General features: G+C 41.7%; 1 protein-coding gene across 4 annotated transcripts in view; it reads right to left on the bottom strand.

Annotated features, from left to right (window-relative positions):
* Positions 1 to 6,283: 6,283 nt before the first annotated feature.
* Positions 6,284 to 16,412, bottom strand: part of tpcn2 (two pore segment channel 2) — a 56,447-nt gene continuing 46,318 nt past the window's right edge. For 3 of the 4 annotated variants that reach the window (XM_073049777.1, XM_073049779.1, XM_073049778.1), the window contains 5 exons: positions 15,985 to 16,075; positions 15,772 to 15,854; positions 8,957 to 9,038; positions 8,345 to 8,433; positions 6,284 to 6,947 (listed from right to left, as the gene is read on the bottom strand). In XM_073049777.1, the coding sequence (XP_072905878.1) occupies positions 6,860 to 6,947; positions 8,345 to 8,433; positions 8,957 to 9,038; positions 15,772 to 15,854; positions 15,985 to 16,075 (433 nt within the window). In that variant the 3' untranslated portion in view covers positions 6,284 to 6,859. The remainder of the gene's footprint in view (positions 6,948 to 8,344; positions 8,434 to 8,956; positions 9,039 to 15,771; positions 15,855 to 15,984; positions 16,076 to 16,412) is intronic. The other variant, XM_073049780.1, reaches the window with a different exon arrangement.

Genomic DNA, 16,412 nt, shown 5'->3' with positions numbered 1-16,412 from the left:
AGAGTGTCTCGGGTGTGCTTGTGAATTATAGAGTCGAAGATGGCACATTTGCCTCATCGGGTCCACACTGGTCAGTAAAAGATTTACTCAGCCTTTTCCCATGCTCTGGACTAAGATTTAAATATAGCAAGCACTCATACATTTACCAGCCTTTCAGGCAGAGAGTCCCAGATCCCAACCACCCTAGGATGAAGGAAGTTTTCCTCCTCTTCCTTCTGTCGCTGGATCAGATCCCTCCACCACCAGCTCTTTGATCCTATTGCCCAGGGAGATGACCCCTGATAATTGTATACACTTCAGTCTTAACTCCCTTCACTTCCAAATTCCCAATGTGCTACTCTAATTCACAGAGTCACCATGTAAGAGAGAACTACAGCACAGAAACAGCCTCTTCAGCCCATCTAGTCCATTCTGACCTGTTTCCCTGACTAGTCCCATCTACCTGCTCCCTGACCATACCCCTCTCATCCATGTGCCTATGAAAACTTCTCTTAAATGCTGCAATTAAACCCACATCCAGCACTTCCATAGGCAGCTCATTCCACACTCACACCTCTGAATGAAGAAGATCTCCCTCAGGTTCCTTCTAAACATCTCACCTTTCGTCCTAAACCCATGACCTCTAACTCCAACCTCAAGGGGAAAAGCATGCATATATTTACCTATCCATACCCTTCATAATGTTGTATATCTCTATAAGACCTCCTTTCTTTCTACTGAATTCCATGGAGTAAAGCCCTCACCTATTCACCCTTTCCTATAACTAAGGTCCTCAAGCCCCAGTAACGATCTTCATAGCTAACATGTTTTAGTCTTAGCAACATCTTTGTAAACCTTTGCACTCTCTCACAGGCCTTTCCACCCTTCCTATAGTGCACTAACTTTATCTCTTCATATTCCATATGGATTACAGAGGTTGCAAAACTATAAGACAAAAGAGCAGAATTAAGCCATTCAGCCCATCGAGTCTGCTCCATCATTCCATCATGGCTGATTTATTGTCCTTCTCAATCCCATTCTCCTGCTTTCTCCCCGTAACATTTGATGCCTTCCTAATCAAGAACCTATCCACTTTCCACTTTAAATGTACCCAGTAAACTGGCCTCCACACACATCTGTGGCAATGAATTTCACAGATTACCACCCGCTGGCTGAAGAAATTCCTCCTGATCTCTGTTCTAAAGGGATATCCTTGTATTCTGAAGTTACGCCCTCTGGTCCTAGACTCCCCCACTATAGGAAACTTCGTCTCAGTCTAGGACTTTCAATATTCGATAGGTTTCAATGTGATTCCCCACCACCCCCCTCATTCTTCTGAACTCCGAGTACAGGCACAGAGCCATCAAGCACAAGCTTAAGCGTAGACAGAAAACGAACCAACTGAAAATTAAACCATTTCAAGTAAAGTTTCCATAAACCCGAAGGACATTCATTAATCAAAACAACCCACAAACGAGCACAAATATGAACTTAAATCCACAAAAACCACTGTAAATCTAACCCAGTTGGTTCCCACAGTGCATATTTTGAAATAATTGCAATCATTCAGACTTTTGTGCTTGATGCATATTGAAATAAGAAAGCCCCAGTGAGAATCAGGAGCAAATGTCGTTGCTTGTTTTTCCCCCGACAATATTTACAAACGTGACATTTTGAAGTAGGTGCATTGCTAAAAGCTCACCTCCCTCTGCCCCAGTCTTTTAATGAAATGTACAGGAATGATGCCATCTAGTGCTAACCTGGTGTATATGCAGAAACAAATCTAGAATACTGGAATAAGAACTTAACAGTCACGACAACTACTTCCTACTGCTCGGCCATTCAAAAAAATTCATGTCTGATCATTCAGCTCAGCATCATTTCCCTCACGACTGCTGAACTCAAGCTCCAACTCTTACAATCAGTACCTCTGCTGATAAAGGCCAGCACACCAAATGCCTTCCTCCCTACCACTGAGAGGAGAGTGGAAGTGACGAATGGCACTTGCCTTCGCATGCTGAGGCACTGAGGATTTGAGTTGGGACACCGTGTACAAAATATCGGTTAAGCTGCGCTTGGAGTATTGTTTGTGTAGTTTTTCTATTGATTCTGTTGTATTCACTCAGAAGGTCGTGAGTGTGGAACGAGCTGCCAGTGCAAGTGGGGTGAGCGAGCTCAATTTCAACATTTAAGAGAAGTTTGGACGGGCACGTGGAGAGTAAGGGTATGGAGGGCTATAGTCCTCCAGGAGGACCACAACCTTGTCGTTGGGTTTGGAGTCTTGTGTGCCTCAATGATCTGGAAAAGCTGTGTTGGCTGGAGTGAGGGCTTTATACTTTGGCTCTTGGTCAAGTCACCCATGTTAAGCAGGTAAAAGGGCAGAGGCTAGACTAAGAGTGGTCCACCAGTCCTCCTGGTTCAGCTCAAGGCCAGCATCCCTGCATGGTAAAACAAAATTGTTACGAAAACAGCAAGAAAGAATCCTTCTACATCTGAGTAAGACTATTCCTGAGTCTCAATCTGGGACTTGCGTGACTGACAGCAGAGAGACCCCAGAGGAAGCTACTGACACGATGAAGGAAGCCCTGAACCATGAAGGTGGATGACCTTCATTACTGCCCTAAATGCCAGCAGTGTAATGGGCAGTTAGTAGTAAGTAGGAGGGCTATGGTCCCAGTGCAGATCAATGAGAGTAGGCAGTTTAAATGGTCCAGCACAGATTAGATGGGCTGAAGGGCCTGTTTCTGTGCTGTACTTTTCTACGACTCCATTTCTTTGTTCTACTGTGAATGCCCACAGAAAGGTGAATCACAGGGCAGAATATGATTATATACGTACTTGGATAATAAATTTACTTTGAACTTTGTTCTAGTCCAGATACCGTAAGAAGTTTGTGAACATTCGAGAGTGCAGGAAAAGATTCACAAGCCTGTTGCCGAGACTGAAGGTCTCAAGTTATAGAGACATTGGATAGCCTGAGTCTGAGTGAAGGAGGCAGGGAGGTGATATGAATGAGGTACTGCCTACTTCCCCTCAATAGCAGTGTCTAAAACAAGAGGGGATAGGGTTAAGATGAAAGGGAGAAGGTTTAAAAGGTAATCTTTTAACCCAAAGATTTGTCGGTATCTGGAATGAACTGTTAGCAGAGGTAGTGAAGACAGGAACAGCAACATCTAAGGAGCACCAAGACAAGCAGTCAGATAAGGTACATAATTAAGGCATATAGAATTGGTACAGAAAAGCATAATGGTTGGCATCAAAGTGATGGGCTATGCATTATAGTTGTGACTTTAATATACTTTGATTGTGAAGGAACAGAGGGACCATGGATCCTGAGAAGTGGCAGAACAGGCAGATAAAGTGATTCAGGTATACAGCCAAGGAACACGGAGGAGGTCAATGCTGGAATTGCATGAAGCCTTGGATGGGAAGACATCCAAGGGAGTGAAGGATATTTACAAGGATGATGCCTTGACTTGTCAACGATAGCAATCAGAACTGGACTTGTGTTCACATGAACAGGCAGCTCATGGAAGTTAATGTTACATATACAAAATAATGTGGGTGGCAGGGTGGAGATGCGTCTCCACCAAAGGAGGCGAAAGGCACTCCTTCCCTACGCTACTCTGAACAGGGTCACATGAAGTCATGGGAGCAGGTGGTGGATGGCCAAATGAGCAGCTATTATGGATAAAGTGGCTGATTGGCAGGAGGCAAAGAGAGGGAATAAAGAGAGCCTCTTTTGGTTGGCCTCTGGTAACTAGTGTTTGGATTGGGACCAATTTTTTTTTTTTACGTTTAATGAGGGAATTGATGGCTTTGTTGCTGTTTGTGGATGACACGAAGATGGGTGGAGGGGCACATAGTTTTGAGGAAGTAGAGAGGCTACAGAAGGACTTCAATTAGGTTACGGTCAAAGAAGTGGCAGATGGAATATAGTCTTGGGAAGAGTATGGTCATACAATTAGACATAATAATGGGGTAGACCATTTTCTAAATGGGAGAAAATTCAAAAATCTGAGGTGAAAAGAAACTTGTAAGTCCTTGTACAGAATTCCCTAAAGGTTAATTTGCAGGTTGAGTCTGTGGTGAGGAAGGCAAATGCAACATTAACATTCATTTCAAGAGGACTGGAACATAAAAGCAAAGATGCAATTTTGAGACTTTATAAAGAACTGGTGAGGCCTCACTTGGAGTATTGTGAGCAGGTTTGAGCCCCGTGTCTTATAAAGGATGTGCTGACACTGGAGAGTGTTCAAAGGAAGTTCACAAAAATAATTCCAAGATTGAATGGCTTGTCATATGAAGAGCATTTGATGGCTCTGGGCCAGTATTCACTAGAATTCAGAAGAATGAGGAGTGTCCTAATTGAAACCTATCAAATGTTGAAAGGTTTTGATAGAGTGGATGTGGAGATGATGTTTTCTATGGTGGGAGAGTCTAAGACCAGAGGACACAGCCTGAGAATAGAGGGGTATCCTGTTAGAACAACAATGAGGAGGAATTTCTTTAGTTAGAGAGTGGTGACTCTGTGGAATTCATTGCCAAAGGCAGCTGTGGAGAAGTCTTTATGTATATATAAAGGCAGAGGTGGATAGATTCTTAATTGGTCAAGGCATGAAACAATACAGGAAGGTGATAGGAGAATGGGGCTGAGGGAAAATTGGATCAGCCATGATGAAATGGTAGAACAGACTCCATGAGCCAAATGGCCTAAATCTGCTCCTACTTCTTATGTCTCAGTCCTTTATCACAAGTCCTAGTTCTGCATCCACCAACTCCAGGCAGACAATCTCTGGGGTATCGATAATGGCTGGTGTGACCAGTCTTGTAAAGACACTGCCCAGAAAGTGGCAATGGTAAAGCGCATCTGTAGAAAAATTGGCCAAGATCAATCATTGTCGTCAACTATGATCAGTCACGTCATACACCACCAATGATAAAATTCATGCAGGCTAATACCCACTTTCTTTCCAGCAATTTCAAAAGGCAAGTGGTTGTGATTTAAAATGATTGGCAGAAGAGCTGAAGGAAAAGATAAAGAATGGTGCAGGCCTGGAACACGGTCTGAAATGGGGGTAAGGAGAGAAGCCCTAATCACATTGAAAAGCTAGGACCTGAAGGACTGTAGATCTGGTGTTGGGAGGAAGAAACTACACAGAACAGCTCTTTATTGACTGATGTGGATAAAGTAGATTCAAGAGATCAGCTATGAATTAAAGGGAGTTTTAGAACAGAACATTAACGTGGAAATAATCTGCAAAGAATTGTCTTCAGCTAAACACCAGACTAATTTTTCACAAACTCATGTTGCCTGAGGAAATTTGGACAACTTGAAACTGCTCATTGAAGTCTCAATAGGAACGATGTAACACCCAAAGTAGCCATTTGCTCTGCATGCATGCGGAGTCTTTGAAGGTTCAGATTTTGCAGTGATCTAGTACCTGCCCAAGTACTTATCCAGTTCAGATCTCAGATATTTAACTACAGCTTTTACTGAAGCAAAGCACAATGGTGTTTAGGAACTGACACCTCATCAGGCACCACGGTAGCATAACTGACAGCACAGTGCTATCACAGCTCAGGGCAGAGTTCAGAGTTCAATTCCAGCATCCTCTGCAAGCAGATTTGTATATTCCTTCTCATGCGCATGTGGGTTTCCTCTGGGTGCTCCAGTTTCCTCCCACAGTCCAAAAACATACCAGTTAGTAAATTAATTGGTCATTGTAAAACTAATTCAATAGGTCCTCTGACCTCAAAAGTGCTACATCACACTCCCAATGTGCCCTGAACATGTGGAGATTTTTGGGGAGTTACTTCCTACAGGATATCCTGCCTGTAGGTGCTATGTATCTACTTTCTCTCTGTGTTGTTCTTCAGTTTATACATTTATTATGGATAATTAGTCTCATGGGTTGGGACGTAGTAGAAGCAAGAGAGTATAGTTACGATTTTATACTTTGTCCTTAACTCAATTTATTCTGAATTAGATTCAGAGAGGCAGCCGGAATTATATTTTTTTTGTTGATCGCTCTTGGAATGCCAAGATTATTTCCTGCTAGATCGCTATTATATCATTATTATACCGCTTATTTCATTATATCGCTAGTTTTAGTTCCATTTGTTTTTTTATTGCTACAAGATTGTTCATCTACGCTGATTTCCTAACAAATGATTAAATGTACTCTTTCAAACTTTATTATTGTTTCATAGTGTCATGCTTATGCTTAGTCTCTGAGCGGTTTTCGGGGGGGGGGGGGGGGTTGTGACATTGTAAAGTAGCAATTGGCACTAACACACAAACTCAAGATCAAATAAGAAAAATAGTTGCCTTTAATTCATATCATACAAAATAGGTTATTTGTCCTCTGACCAAATTCAACTAGCAGTCATTTCAAGTATTGTGCATAAGTGTCATTACATTTCCAAAATGACAGAGTATATCCATTATAACCAACTTCACCCACTGCAGTGCTTCAGTTCAGATATGGTGAAAAATATCAAGACCTATGAAACAAGTGACTGGTATGGATAAGGTAGATTTATGCACTGAAGATTTATCAGCTACATTTAGTTCCCCCAACACATTTCCCCCCACGCTTTTCTTAAAACACTGAACAAAGTATTAACAGCATTTAAAATGGACTGGGAAAAAAGTGTTTAAAAATCTCAAATATTTGATAAAAAGAATTATGTGCATTTACAAACCATATGGCGCACTAATAGTCGAGACAACTTTGTTTGCTCATTTAGTTCTAGAGATAATTGTTAAAGGTCAGCAATCAGTACAACACCCAAACCAGGTGGGAGCGAGGCACTTGCACAAACCCCAGAAACAAAGTCACATTCCAAAAAGTGTTCTTGTGCTGTCGAGAGAAGACTAAATGGGTCCCTTGGGTAAATGGAGGTGTGGATGCTGTTGCAGTCTCTCCAACAACTCTTCCTCAGTTGGCTCCTCCAAATCGTCCCTATTATTTCAAAAAAAATTGGAATTAGACGAGATTACCAGAAGTCACAAAAACATTGGTGACATTTGTGGTACAAAAGCATAGACACAGTTAAACTCTCAGGCAAATGGATGAGAGAAAAATGGAGGGCAATGTAGGTAGGAATGGTTAGATTGATCCTAGAGCAGGCTATAAGGTCAGCACAACATTATGGACCATACAACCTGTACTGTGTTGTATTATGTTCTAAATAAAAGCAAGGTGAATACTAGTGCTTTCCAAAATCGATCCACCTCTTTTTCTTGTTACAAATACCATCCTCCAACGCTATAAGAAAAATCGAGATCTCAATCAATTATCCAGAGGAGAACCTAAACAAATGTCCTCAATTAAGAGATGGGGAAGAACATTGGAATGTTTGCCTCTGAAGCGTATCCTCCACATCTTCATTTCCAATTCTGCCTGCCAGACATAACAATACTGTTATCCCTCTGTATTTACTCGCAACACCCAAATTTCAGGCCTTTAGAAAATCTGAGGATGCTATCCAAGAATTACGACATCCAGATTGTCTTGCACCTCTATTTTGCAAATCACTTATAAATTATTTGTTTTGAGTTGTCCTAAAATGGACAAATTGACATGATGTTTGCATTTGCCAACTTGCTTCGTCTTTCTACGTCTGCCTGTGGCCTACTCATGTATTCCTTATAATTTACTTCCCTACCTATTAATGTGCTGTGGAAAAAAATAGCAAACACACTTCCGGCCTTCACCCAAGTCATTGATTTAAATAGTAAAAGATTTTGGGCTTCAGTACTGGTAAAATAAAGCCCAGGTGAGTGAAGCTGGCAGTCAGGCTGAGTTAGGTGCATGCAATCAACAACCAAAGCCATCTCATAGGCAATAGATCAGATCAAAGTGTGCAGTCTGACCACATTTTGCTGAAAATGGTGAACAGAAACTGGGAGGAGACATCTCCAAGGCCATCCCTGTCCTTCAAGTGAACACGAAATTCAAGGTGGGAGCATTCACAATTACCTTCAAGCAGAAATGCTCCAGATTTCTCCTGAGATCTGAAACTTAACAGAAGCCAGTCTTCACCAAATTCATTTCGGTCCACATAAAATCAAGAAATGTACAGGAGAATGGTTTGCTTGTTGGATTTACTGGAGGCCATAGATTCATGAAAAGGGGTCAGCCATTCTGGACCAAAATAACTCTGATGGTAAACATCTGGAGCTCCCTGTCCCAGAGAGCTGCAGGAGCCGAGACCAACAGTCATTTTAGCTACAGGAGAGTCAAAAGGGATTCGGCAGGGAATTGGTTGTGAGCCCAAAGATTGGGTCGGCCTCAATCTTACTGAAGGAGGAGGACAAAAGTTCTAATAGATCCACAGGAAACGGGAAGGTACTCACCTGAACATATCCTGCACACTCATCTGATACTCCGACTCCTGATCTGAGAAAGACGGATGATAGCTCCGATCCCATTTATGAATGAAGTTCTGTGTTGAACAGAAGGGTAGGTCATGTGATACCATGTTAAAAATCTCCATAAAGAGATAGAACGTACCGTAGTTCAAACATTCTAATATAGAGTTAATGCCACGTTCAGTTAAAATTGGACCTCCTTGTCTGTGCAAACTGGCAGCAGCAGAGTCACCACCAACTGTGTTCAATTCCTGCTTACAGATAGTTCACATCAAGGCTAACCAAGTGCTTTGCATTCTGATGGTCGTCCAGTAATGGAGTGTGTTCTTGGAGGGGCACGCAGGGCCACTGAAGAAGATGCGCATCGAGTAAAAGGGCAAATAAACACAGATTTAACTATGAAGGTTTAATTGTATACAATCGCAAAGACAGTTCTTCATTCCCAGACGTGCTTGCATTTTCAATTCCTACTTTGGGGTCAGGAATCAGCTTTTAATCGAAAGCCTTAATTTAAAAAAAACGATCCCCTTCAAGTGGAACTTTGTCAACAGAAATTATTGCAGTAAGTAGTTGTGTTTTTTTTTTAATTATACTTACCTCAAGAATCAAAGCCACAAAGAGGTTAACCCAAATAACGGAGGAAACCAGCCACCAAGCTACAAAATAGAGCTTGGACCACCTGCAGGATGAAAAGCCAAAGGCCTTAGAAATTAAACAAGACGCCATCCATTATTAAAGTGTTCTTGCTGAAAGGAATAAATCGCTAACCCAAAAACACAAAGAAAAATGTACACAAAATTTAAACAAATTGCTGCTGCTTTACATTGCTTGGTTTTTGTCAATGACACCAAGCCACAAAATTACACCGTCGAATACAATCAAGAGAGAATCTCCACTTCATTTCAGATTCAGTTTTAAATACAGTGGAGTCCTGTCAACCGGGCCATCGGTAAATTGGGGTAGCCATTATTTGGGATAACTCTTAGAGAACTAAAACTAATTCAGAAACTAGCCAGGATACCCTTCCTTTATCCGGGACACGATGCCTCTTAATTGGGACAGGAGAATGTTACCAAATAGTTTCTATCTGGCGTCAGTCACTGGCATTTGTGTGACTGTTAGAGGCTACACTGTGCTCACAGTGAACAATTTTAAATAGCATCAGTTGCTTGTGTTCGCATTCAAAAATCAGTGATTTTCGTTGATGATATTGGCCAGAAATAAGCAGTTAAAAAAATAAATGAATTCAGAACTGTTTTGTTCACTGCAGTTTCAAGCATTCAGACGTGGAGATGCCAGAAACAGCCAGGAGTGAATATGAAATGACTTCACTACTACAAGTTAATCATCTCAAATGTCAACAATGAAAGTGAAGATCTGAAGGATGCAGTCGTCTAAATCATTGTATGAAGACAGTCACCAGGTGTCTGTGCTGATTTTGCTCATTTAACTGTAAATGAACACAGTAGTGCACACTGGATGTATTTCCCCATAGATAACCATTCAGAATGAATATGCGGTTTTATAGTACTGTAGTAGTATTGGTAGTGTTCTAATTTGTCCTGTATTTCATTTAAATGCATAATTGTTACTCAGTTAAATGCTAGTTTGTCTATTTTATACCTTTTCAGCTATTTCCATGAAACTTCAGCTAATTGGAGCAGCTACATCATTGGGCCAAAATGTACCCAATGTACCGAGATGTGTCCCAATTAACCAGAATCCATGGTTTCACAAGGAACTTGGCTACAGTTCTTGTGGCAAAAGGAACATACAGCTCCGAAGTCCCACTGCATGAACTCAGCACCACCCTAAACAATGCCAACTTAAACTCATTCTTCACAACAGTAACTGGATGGTAGACTAACTACAAAACTTCCAGAATTGCAACTGATTATCCAGAATAACTCCATGGCAAATGGGACAGGGGAGCCCACGGTTGTTAATAAAAATAAAATCCAGAGCAACACTCAAAACACTGGAGGAACTCAGCAGGTCAGGCAGCTTCTATGGAGGGGAATAAACAGTCGACATTTTGGGCATCTACTGTATCCAGTGCTGCCAGTGTGGCCCCTTGTAAATCAGTGAGACCCAACGTAGATTGGGAGCCCGCTTCACCGAGAACCTATGCTACATCCACCAGAAAAAGCAGGACCCCCTCCTGGCGCCCCATTTTAATTCCACTTCCCATTCCCATGTCAGTCCGTGGCCTCAATGAGGGCACACTCAGGATGGAGGAGTAACAGCTTATATTCCATCTGGGTAGCCCTCAACCTGATGGCGTGAACATCGATTTCGTTAACTTCTGGTAATGCCCCCTCCCCCTTCACCATTCCCTCTCTTACCTCATTCTCCCTACCTGCCCATCACCTCCCTCTGGTGCTCCTCCCCCTTTTCTTTCTTCCAAGGCCTTCTCCTATCAGACACTCCTTCTCCTATCAGACACTCCTTCTCCAGCCCTGTATCTCTTTCACTAATCAACTTCCTAGCTTCTTTACTTCACCCCTCCAACCACACCACCACCACCCCCACCCCCCCCAGTTTCACCTATCACTTGTGTTTCTTCCTCCCCTCTCACCACCTTCTAACTCTGACTCATTTTTTTCTCCAGTTCCTGATGAAGGATCACAGCTCAAAACGTCAACTATACTCTTTCCATAGATGCTGCCTGGCCTGCTGAGTTCCTCAGCATTTTGTGTGCATTGCAAATGAGTTATCCTAAGTTTACCTGAAGGTTATTCAAAAATACAAATTGACATAATTTTATGGAAAGGAAAGTGCCAGAATAAAAATGGGGTTTTTTGTGGATGCAATCAGCTAAATGGATTACAGTGGAAACTGTAGCAATGGGATGCCTAAGGGCACTTGATAAAAAGGTGGAAAATATTATGTTTAATCCACAAATCAAGAGCTTAAGACATTCAGGGTTATGACACTGGGATGGCATGATAGCATAGTGGCTAGCACAACGTTTTATAGTACAGGTGACCCAGGTTCAATTCCCACCACTGCCTGTAAGGGTTATGCACGCTCTCCCCGTGACCTTATGGGTTTCCACCCATATCCAAAGGTGTACCGGTTGATAGGTTAATTGGTCATTGTAAATTGTCCCTAGATTAGGCTAGCGTTAAACCAGGGGTTTGCTGCGCGCCGGGGGCTAAAAGGGCCAGAAGGGCCTATTCTACGCTGTATCTCAAAGAAGTAAATTAAAATAACTAGCAAAGATTGTCTAATTACTAAAACAGTCAGGATTAATGGGTCATTTTGCAGGCTGCCAACTTCAAGCTAATAGGAGCCACAGGGATCAGAGCTGGAATGTCAACTGTTTACAATGTGCATTCAGTGACAGGACTGAAGAGAGGGAATTGTGGCCAAACCTGACAGGAGTGAAAGCAACAAAGCATAATCCTGGAAACTCTCAGCAGGCTGGGCAGCATCTGTGGGAGGAAAATCAGTTAATCTTCCAGGTCCAGGACTTAGTTAGAATTAGAAAGGGAAATACAAGTTAGCTTTCAGCAGACAGGGAAAGGTTTAGAAAACAAAAGGCAGTATCTCCAATTATAGTTCATCTCCACACCTGGTGGCACATGGGGTGGCAATCTTGCCATCTCTTTAGCATTTGTCTGGTTTTTTAAAAAACGATGGCAAGTTACTAGCTCAACATTTAACCCAGCACGGGTGGAAAGCTTGTAAGGAGCTAGCTGGATTCGATGCACTTAAGTCGCGAGCATGTAGCACATGACAGACTGTATAAAGCCGTGAGAAAGCAAGGAGGAGGGCAATTTGCAAGGGATATAACTAGGTTCAGCGAAAGGGCAAAAGAATAATTGTCAGAGTAATGTATGCAGAATTGCAGGGTGAGAGGAAAGAATAAAGATCCATTGTATATAAAACACAAATTTAGTATACAGATACAAGTACGACACAGGCAATTTTACATCACATTACGGGACCAGTTCAAATCACCTCAATAGTCAGTAAATTAATCAGGAATAAAGAGCTGGTATCAGTACAGGGGGCATTAAAAGTACCTATTATTCATCTCTGTGGCTTGTCTCTTGCAACTGCAAAAGAAACTTGGTAAATTTTCAACCAGGACAAAATATGCCAAACCCAGTCGCTCACACCAAGGCAAATTTAGAGGTCCTATGCCTGAATAACAACCACTTTTACAGTCAAGTCGAGCATTAAGCTGTCAACCACCTGCACAGAAATATCTTCAATTGGACTCCCAAACTTTCCTGGCAGAGGACTTGTCTCACTACGAAGGGCTGAAATAACACACAAGTGCTCAGCTACCAACTATAAATTCCCCACGTCATACACAGTGACAGAGAGCACTTGGCAAATGCAGTCCTTGCACACGTACACACACACACAGCCTTGTCATTCTGCTGTCGTTGAGCTGACTCTGCTCACTTCAATGTCTTCCCCCAGTATATTCTCATAATGGGTCCTAACGGACGGTGCCTTTCCCCGTCCACAGCAGAATAGTCCACTTCTTTGGTGATGGGATGTGTAAATGTTGTTTGCATGCAGTATTTAAGGTGGATACTTGTAATATGACTGTAACTACATTGTGGGGTTCATCACATTCTAATTCATGTGTAGTCTTAAATTCACTTTGCGGGTAATTGAAGGTGGTATGTCCTGGTGTCTAATAAACACGGATCATCACTCTCAGTAGCAGAGAGATTGGAGCTGCTAGGAGTTCACACTGGACAAAAATAGTATACAGCTATTATTATGTTCTCCGGTATTATTCTTTAGTAAATATTGGCAGTTTTCTTTTTGCTATTTTCACAAATTTTTGTAAGTTTGATTTTTGACACACTTAATAAACACCCTTCCACTATAGTGCTAAGCAATTCCACTCAGTCATAACCCACGTATCTAACGTACACCATCCTAAAGAAACAGAGGCAGTGTCACAGCATGGAAATCTATATCCCAAGAAAGAATAAAATTTAAAAGCTACAAAGTCTACCCTGACTGACACAAGTTCATAAGTCATTGTGATCGTTTGCTACTCAAAGCCATTCGTCCTCTGTATTTCCTTTCATTGCTTAATTTGGCCACATGGTGGCGCTTCATGGCAACATGCAAATATAGTTCAGCAAGAACTACAGCAAGCCTTTGACACCACACACAAAATGCTGGTGGAGCACAGCAGGCCAGGCAGCATCTATAGGAAGCACTGTCGACGTTTCGGGCCGAGACCCTTCGTCAGGACTAACTGAAAGGAAAGATAGTAAGAGATTTGAAAGTACTTTACTTTCAAATCTTTCAAATCTCTTACCATCTTTCCTTTCAGTTAGTCCTGACGAAGGGTCTCGGCCCGAAACGTTGACAGTGCTTCTCCTTATAGATGCTACCTGGTCTGCTGCGTTCCACCAGCATTTTGTGTGTGTTGTTTGAATTTCCAGCATCTGCAGATTTCCTCGTGTAAGCCTTTGACACCATTGGTGTTTACGTTTATAATACAAAGAATACAAGCAAACAGAGACAAAAAACTAATTGGAAGTCGTTAGCCAAACAACCCAGATATTAGTCATGTTTTAATGCTGACAACTCTAGAAAAATACATAATTCAAGGGACAATCAAGTCCAGTGAGTTTCCCCTATATGCAGAAAATAAAATACACAAAGTTTGGTTAAACACTTCCTTGAAAGCCTGGAGACAAAAGAAGCAACCATCAGTTGAAAGCATGCTATTTTTACCTCAACAGGCCAAATGCCCTAATTCTGCACCAGTGTCTTATGATCTCACACTATGAGACACTAGGAGACATTATAAGTTTAGGACAGATCATATGAAGTTGGTTTGTGTAAAAGAAAATTGAAGACTGATACTCAAGCTTATTGGAGGTACAGTCGGCCCTCCTTATCCGCAAGGGACTGGTTCCGGGACCCCTCGCGGATACCAAAAAATGCAGATGCTCTAGTCCCTTATTCAACCTGTCTCAATACAGTGGACTTTAGGACCCAGCAGAACCCCAGGCCTTATTTAACCTGTCTCAGGGCGGCAGAGCTCTGAATCCGCAGAGTTTCTGTTCACAAAAATAATCACGATCCTGATTGAAAATAAAGTGGAAATAATAAAGCAATTGGAAAGAGGTGAAATGCCATCGGTCATTGGAAAAACATTAGGCTACAACGATCTGAACAATTTTAAAGCATAAAGTGAGAAAGGCCCTGCCCTGATGAAAGCTACAATTATTACTAAGCAATGCAGTGGTTTAATTATTGGGTTTTGTGTTTTTGATCCTCTACGTCAACCAGGTACCGATGGAGAGAGTGCTCGGAAGTGGTCTGTCATTGGATCGAACTCGGGAACTTCCAAGCCTGGCGCTGAAAAATACCTTCTTAAGTGTTTTATATGCGTAGAAAGGTAAAATATATACACTATCTACTAAGACAAATGTTTGACTAACTGATGCTAAATAATACCGGATGTACTTGTTCCACTTACTTAGTAAGAGAACTTTGGATTTTTTTTTAATCCCAATCCACGATAACCCACACACATCCTCCCGTATACTTTAAATCATCACTAGATTACTTATAATACCAAATATAATGTAAATGCTAAGTAAAATAGTTGTTGTACTGCATTGTTTAGGGAATAATGACAAGAAAAAAAGTCTGTACATGCTCGAACAACAAGTGCTGGAAGAGCACTTCCGGGTTTTCGCGATTCACAGTTGGTTGAATTCACGCATGCAGAACTCATGGATGAGGAGGGCCGACTGTATTCATAATCCTTAGATTTTGACACATTAGGAAGCTTTTGCCTCTCAAAGTCCAACCCAACATCCCCATCGTGAGAGATGGAAACGGGCAAGACTAGCCTACAGAGCTATGGTGAAGCTGTATAGGCCAATCCCCTGTACAGTACATACAAGGAATTACAGAAACACTGATGAACTTCTCCCATATCACCGACTTTGAATGAAGGTCATTAATGGCCTAAGGGCCCCAAGGAGGAAACATCTAATCATGTGTATGGGCCTATTAACAATAGGTAGCAAGTTGCTTTGATGTATGTTGTGAGAAAGAAAAGATAGAGTAACCATGCGTGATCAATTTCATCAGAATCTTGAAAAACAACACAAAGGAACACCCATACACACACTCACTCAATGCTGGAGGAACTCAGCAGGTCAGGTTGCATCTATGCAGAATAAACAGGAAACATTTTGGAAATCCAAGTCACTTTTTTTCTTAAGACCATACAACAAAGTTCCACACATGATAATGCAGCAACAACTTCTGTACCATACCCCCCACACAAGGGTTAAATTCCACTCTCTGTGTTGGCAATAAGAACAGGCCAAAATCAATATTTTAATATAAACAACAGCAACAAACAAAACCCTAGCGCAACCCAGCGGGTCAGGGAATGTACTCACGGGTTTGCATATCTTGAAAAGACATCAAGGAAAACCTGCCAGTTGTTCACCACCATTAGATCCCATAGGGTAACCAAAGCAGCCTGTCGTAAACAGAAACCAATTACAGCCATTCATTCCTGAGAGCATCTGATACATACAGTTATTACCAGGAGCCAAGCTTCATTGCAGAAACAACTTCAGCCATCTCTGACACAGAATGTGACAACTTACAGCAAAGTCATTGAAATTGTTGGGCCAATACTCCAGTTGTTCATAAGTTCCACACTGAAGTGTTAAGTTTTCTGGGGTGTCCTCATTAAAACTAAAAGCAAAGAGCACAAATAGCACCAGCCTCAATTTCTGACATTAAAAAGCAATACATTCACATCCAATTAAAAGAGCTGTTTGTGATATACCAAGTTATTGAATGAGAGTCCAAGCAAAATACATAGCAGAAAAGAACAATGCTTTCTTAATCTGATATAAAATCATTTTCATTTGTATATTTGAGGGCCCTGTAACCTCATCATTCACTTGTACCAATCTTGGCTGCATTCCCCTTTCCAAATCATGCTGTTAAGGGTAACTGAACGATACAAACTAGGAGGATTAGACAGAGGTAACCGCGAGGTATCCGTAACAGGCCTCAGATTTATGAC

This window comes from Hemitrygon akajei, chromosome 6, assembly GCF_048418815.1.
Source record: "Hemitrygon akajei chromosome 6, sHemAka1.3, whole genome shotgun sequence".
In the NCBI taxonomy this organism is placed as follows: Eukaryota; Metazoa; Chordata; class Chondrichthyes; order Myliobatiformes; family Dasyatidae; genus Hemitrygon; species Hemitrygon akajei.
Note: the sequence above shows the minus strand (reverse complement) of the source record. Positions and strands in the feature narration are given on the sequence as shown.